The sequence below is a fragment of the Perna viridis genome, chromosome 10, assembly GCF_037379345.1.
Source record: "Perna viridis isolate PV_CMFRI_1.1 ecotype Kerala chromosome 10, ASM3737934v1, whole genome shotgun sequence".
Classification (NCBI taxonomy): Eukaryota; Metazoa; Mollusca; class Bivalvia; order Mytilida; family Mytilidae; genus Perna; species Perna viridis.
This window is the reverse complement of record NC_142454.1, coordinates 40,412,136-40,418,168: the sequence shown is the minus strand read 5'-3', so window position 1 is coordinate 40,418,168 and position 6,033 is coordinate 40,412,136. Positions and strand designations below refer to the sequence as shown.

The 6,033-nt window shown below is 34.8% G+C and overlaps 1 protein-coding gene across 1 annotated transcript; it reads left to right on the top strand.

Moving 5' to 3' along the window:
• Positions 1-1,162: 1,162 nt before the first annotated feature.
• Positions 1,163-5,358, top strand: LOC148605767 (uncharacterized). The gene is made up of 2 exons (XM_088548251.1): positions 1,163-1,317; positions 2,601-5,358. Exon 2 carries the CDS (start codon positions 2,609-2,611, stop codon positions 4,529-4,531), a length of 1,923 nt encoding a protein of 640 aa, XP_088404377.1. The 5' UTR covers positions 1,163-1,317; positions 2,601-2,608; the 3' UTR covers positions 4,532-5,358.
• The last annotated feature ends 675 nt before the right edge of the window (positions 5,359-6,033 follow it).

The following is a 6,033-nucleotide window of genomic DNA, read 5'->3' as shown; positions in this document are numbered from 1 at the left end:
TTTTACTCCACTAAAAAACTGGGAGCATGGACCAGGTGCACCGGTAGGGTATGCGTCCTCTCCTGGTTTGCCGAGGACAGCTAATATAAATTTCCTTATTACAACTTACATGCGCGAAACTTTTCCGAATGAGTTCAAATATGAGGCCAGTAATTTAATGTACTATATAGATATAGGTTTTATTATTATAAAAAATAAATATCACATAATTATTTATTAACTCTATAAAATCGTATTCAATACAGCCTATACTACTCGAACAATTCAAAATCGTTAACTGGGCCAATTCAAAAACCCAACCAATTTCAGAAAAAAAACAGAGCCAATATCGATTTTGTTCAATGTTAGCCGGTTTCATATCGATGTCGTTCGGAAATTCATGACTTCAACGTAATGTGAAACATTAGAAAATTTCGAAAACTATTTAAAGTTGCAGAAGCTTTTGCATTTTGTATTAACATACGTAGTTAGCACTCGTAATAGATGAGTAGGAAGTTGAATGTGTCATTAATATATGTCACGGATTACGTAAAGTTACGATCTACTTCTCTATAGAGCCAACGCTTCAAAGTTTAGAATATACATATTTAATAACCCAAACGATGTCTACCAAGATTGTTATTTTTTTCTATGATTTAGCACATTTCAGTAAGCCATTGTCGATTACTTTTAGACCTTTGATTTCAGAATTTGTTTTATTTTTATTTTTTTTTTTTTTTTGATTGTTGTTTAATTTTAAATTATTGTTGTTTGTTTTTTTTTTATTTCTGTTTAAGTTTGATTTTTGTTTTGTTTTCGCATGTTTTCTTTGTACAGTCTCTTTGAAAAGAACCATATGATAACCGATGACCGGTTCATCATCTATTGAAAAGGTGTCGAATATTATCCTAAGAGTGTTCTACAACCCATATACAGTGGGCACGTAACACTTCTGGTGAAGGGGATCATTCAGTCTTTGAAATATGCAAAGCTTTAATAGTCAAACTGTGATCAACTCAAGTTATTTTTATTTCATTATCAAAACAAACGAGCTTTGTTTGCAGAAAACGTTTTCAAATGTTTAATATGGATTTGTCATTATTTTCAAATATGATAAATTAAATTAAGACATAATTTTTTTAAAAATTCAAATAAATTCATTTGATCTATGTACTTAACCAGCGAGGTCCATGCGATAAATGCATGGCTTTTATTGGTTTCGTAATTTTATAGACAATTAGCAACGGTGAAATGTAAGTTAGATAAGTCTATGGTACATATAGAAGTACTTTGGAGATTTTTCATTACAATGAGAAACAGGAGAGCACAGATTAAACAGTAAGTCAAAATATTATCAAAACAGATGCAATTAAGCTATTACTTTTGATTGTTTACCTGAAATATATAGCATGAGCGACGTTTTGTTATACTTCTATGTTTATTTCAGGTGTCAATTGACAAAAAAAAACCTAAATATTGACAAAACGTCTTAGAATCTATAATTAAGGTGTCTACATTTGCAATCTTTTTATTTCATCAGATCAATATTTTATGTACTGTTATAGCTCGGTATTATCAAAACAAAATAAAAGCAATATTGGCAAAAGACCGAAGCATAAAAAAGGATGGACATTTCAGTCGCTAAAATGTAAATAAAAATGTAAAAGAGGCGATAAACATCCAAAATATGCAGAAGAGTATTCATAAAAGCTGAAAAAAAAAAGAAAAACAAAAAGACAGCACCAAGAAAAATTATTATTTTGAATGATATTAGGTGTTCAGCCGAACGGGTAAGCATGACCTGTTTCGCTAGCGTCACTGTGTATAATTCAAAGACGATTTGACGCTTACCCTACCGGTGCACCTGGTCCATGCCTCCAGTTTTTAGTGGACTCCAAGTTGCTCATTTGCTTTTGTATGCTTTTTACTTTGTATGTACGATTTTAGTTACTTTATGTTCTTTGTTGTGTATGTCTGTTTTCCATGTCTTGACTTTGTCCCTGGATTACACTCTAATGATTACCGCTATAACCTTGATTCCCTTGTTTACTCTTATATTGATGAAATGCTTTATCGGGCATTGGTTTCTCAATACAATTAACGGACAAAAAATATATTAACGATAAAAAGGGTTATGATCGATTGTTCTCCCGTTGTTCAGCATTTTTATCCCCTGTTTTTATGCTATTTTATAAATCCTGTGTGCAAATAGGATAAATTGTGATGCGATACTTTAACCAAGTATGGATATTCAATTAATTGTCCATACTTATTTTAAGGAGATTGTTCATATAATTACTTCTTTACTTTGTTTTCCATTCTTCTGAATGTCCGGTTACTGCAAAATAGAATATAACTAAACTTTTTTTTGTATTCTCCTGTGTTCTCAATATTTATCAGGAAACGGACCCTACCTCCCCGCGCACACTCACAAACACGCCCACAGGCATTAAAAGGATGATATTAACATTTAGAACTGGACCTGTTCTGATAGAGTGTGTATATCATTAACAAAAAAGTTTGATGTAATATATAATTTTGTGCTGCATATTCATAATTTAGAAGATGATTAGCTGAATTACAATTTGTTCAAAATTAACATAGCTTTATATCTATTTTAGAAAAAAAAATGTATATGGTGCAACTTCTGTTCAATATTGGGCTTTTGCTGGTTGTTCATGGATTTGAATGCGATGAACATGCGAAAATTTGTGAAACGTCCCTAGATGTACATCTTCGGCTCCCCATGATGGCTACTCAGGGTCCAGTGTATCCTCATAATGGCAAGCTATACATGTACAATGTCACAAAGCCGTCCAATGCCATGCCAATTAATAAAGATGAGATCATAACTGCCGACGGAAAGGAGGACTCTTCCAGAATGGTTGTCACTGCGAACGGTACTCTTCCAGGACCATCAATAATAGTATATGAAGGACAGACTGTTGTTGTACACGTCAAGAACAATTTACAATCCCAAGCTACAACCATTCATTGGCATGGTCTGGATATGAAAGACAACCCATGGATGGATGGTGCTCCGTATATTACACAATGTCCCATTGCACCCGGTCAAAAATTCACGTATAAGTTTACGGCGAAACCGGTAGGAACATTTTGGTATCATTCCCACATGGGACATCAGAGACTCAACGGATTATTCGGGGCATTTATTGTAAGACAAAAATCAGCCAGAAACGTTCCACGCATGACAGAACACATATTGCAGGTCTTTGAGTGGAATCACGATCATGGATCTGACGCCGATGAAGCTTATGAATCCATGGAGGGTGTGTTTATAAACAGAAGAAAACTGTCAAAATCAGTTCAACTGGATCATATTCATTATACTACATATTACACACATGCTGGGCTTTTTAATGGTCGTGGAAGATTTTGGAATACGTCAACCACACATAACGGTGCTCCATTAGAGACTTTTAATGTGGAAGCCAGTGAAAAATACTTGTTTCGCGTCATCTGCACAGGGGCACTTTACCCATGGCGTATTTCGGTTGACAACCATAATATAACGTTGGTAGCATCGGACGCATTTGAACTGGAGCCGGAAGTTGTTGAGTCCTTCGTCATATCACCAGGAGAACGATATAGCTTTACCTTAGAGACAAATCAACCTGTTGGCAATTACTGGATTCGAGGAGAAACATTAGAAAGAACCCGAACACGGAAAGCTGAGGCTATTCTGCGGTATAAAGGTGCTTCAGAAACCGATCCTACGACGTCAAAATCTGTATGTACCAGTGAAGACAAATGTACAGTTGTTAATTGTCCGTTCCCGTTCTACCCAGAAAACGAAAATGTAAACTGTATCAGAATGACATCATTGAGAACGAAACTTAATGTGGCGACACCTCATGCAGTGCCTGGTAAATTTCAGGAATATTTTCTGAATTTTGCCTTTCCTTCTGATGACCCCATGGTAGACGAAGGTCCAGCAGCCATCAATGGTCGTGCATTTACTCTGCCACCAGTTTCAGCTCTAACACAGGCACAAGAAATAACAAATCAATGTTCGGATCAAGACTGCGGGGAAGGGAAATTGTGTCAATGTTTTAACTCGTTGACCATTAATAAGGATGACTTAATACAGATGACATTTCTGAACACCGGGAACTTCAGACAAGATGATCACCCAGTGCATATGCACGGACATGCATTTATGGTAATTAAGGTGGGATATGGAGAGTACAATATGACAACGGGTGCGTTCATCCATGATAACCAAGATATTGACTGTAGAGGTAATATGTGCAATGACGCCACCTGGAGGAACTCGTCATGGTTAAATGGAAATGTACCTGATATCACTGGCCGTGGTGCTGTTATCAAGGACACTGTTTATGTTCCTAGTGGTGGCTATGTAACTGTTCGTTTCCCAGCAACAATGCCAGGAATTTGGTTCCTCCATTGCCATATTGACTTGCATGCAAATGACGGAATGGCGATGGTGCTTAATGAATCGTTTGCAGAAATTCCTAAACCTCCAGCTGGATTTCCTGAATGCCGGAATTTTGAAGTGCCGATCAATTAAACCAAACTTCCCTGAAACATGTTTTACTGATATTGTGACTGTTGATACAGTACAACCTGTCTAAACCGAACCTCTTTTGGGCTTTAGAATTTGTTCAGTTTAGACAGATGTCCGCTTTTCAAAGTTAAAAATACATCTATAAACTGATAGAAAGAGACTTTAAAAAATACCTTAAGTAGATCCACACAAGCTGTTTCAACGAAAACATAATACCAGTTTTTAACACCAAACTGCACAAATTGCCTATCATAGGAGAAACATGTATTAAATCGTATTATTTACCAAAATCAGACATTGTCCTGTTTTAATTTTCAATCAAATTATTACTTTATACGTTAGCGGTTAGTCATTCCCAAGACATTTTGGTTCTTTTGCAAATCATTGTAAATGTGTTAATTTTCGCGATTTGCTTATTTCAGCGATATCTTTAAAAGATATTACCTTTTGTATATTTACTTTTTATCGCAGGGTATTCTAAAACAGCGAAAACAACTACGTTTTTAGGATTCAGTGTGTTTTGTATGCATAAATTTTTCGTTGTATCCTTGTATTATCATTTTTGTTGGGTATCGTTTTTCGTATTTACGTATATCTTTTTGCGGACCTAGTAAAGTTTATCAGTGTCCGTCCGTCTACAAGTCACTCGATTACTTAAAATGTTATGATTATAATATGATGTTTGTCGTTGTAGAATAATGTTCTCCTCTATTTTTCATTATTTTTTTCATATTTTTGTTAGAGTTTTTTTAATGTTTTTGATGTTGTAATGTGTTGAATTTTGCAATTTTGCTGTACAATAAAATGTTACAAATTACTGAAAATCATAACCGTTTGTTGATTCTTTTATCTCAGTATAAAAAAATAACTAAATATTTCCTAAAAACCCTAATAAAAAAGATATTCAATATATTTTTGGGTCACCTATGAAAGAGTAATTAAGGGAACTAAAACTCCAGCGGAAATCAAAATAATGTACTCCACGGAGAAAGACCAGAAAAAAACAAAATAAAGGACATAAAATAACCAAAATAGTACGTACAAAGAAAAAAGTAAACTCGGACTCCACTATAAAATGGGAGCATGGACCATGTGCACATGTAGGGTAAGCGTCATCTGATATTGTTACGATATATGTGATAAAGAAACAACAAAAATCGATAAAGAAATACAAATATCGAAAAAAAATATGGTAGCATTAAAATAGAGGAATAATAAAGATGTGGGACAGTTTTAATGTGCACTACCCTCGCAGTTATTTAATTTTAAAGAACAGGAAAGGACTCCTGCAAAATTGGAACATCTTTCAATTCTTAATGAAATGTTGCTAAAAGTGATTAATATGACGAGAATAGAAATGAATGTATTAAGGAGACAACGACCCCAACGAGATGAATGATTCAACCGAAGGCCACTAATTTGTCTTCAATGAACGACGACGGAACCTTTACACCAATGGCAGGCTGAAGTTGGTCCCAAAACAATATTATACACAGGTTCAACGA

Excerpts from the sequence above, each read along its gene's own strand:
- LOC148605767 (XM_088548251.1), top strand. The coding sequence starts at position 2,609 with ATGTATATGGTGCAACTTCTGTTCAATATTGGGCTTTTGCTGGTTGTT.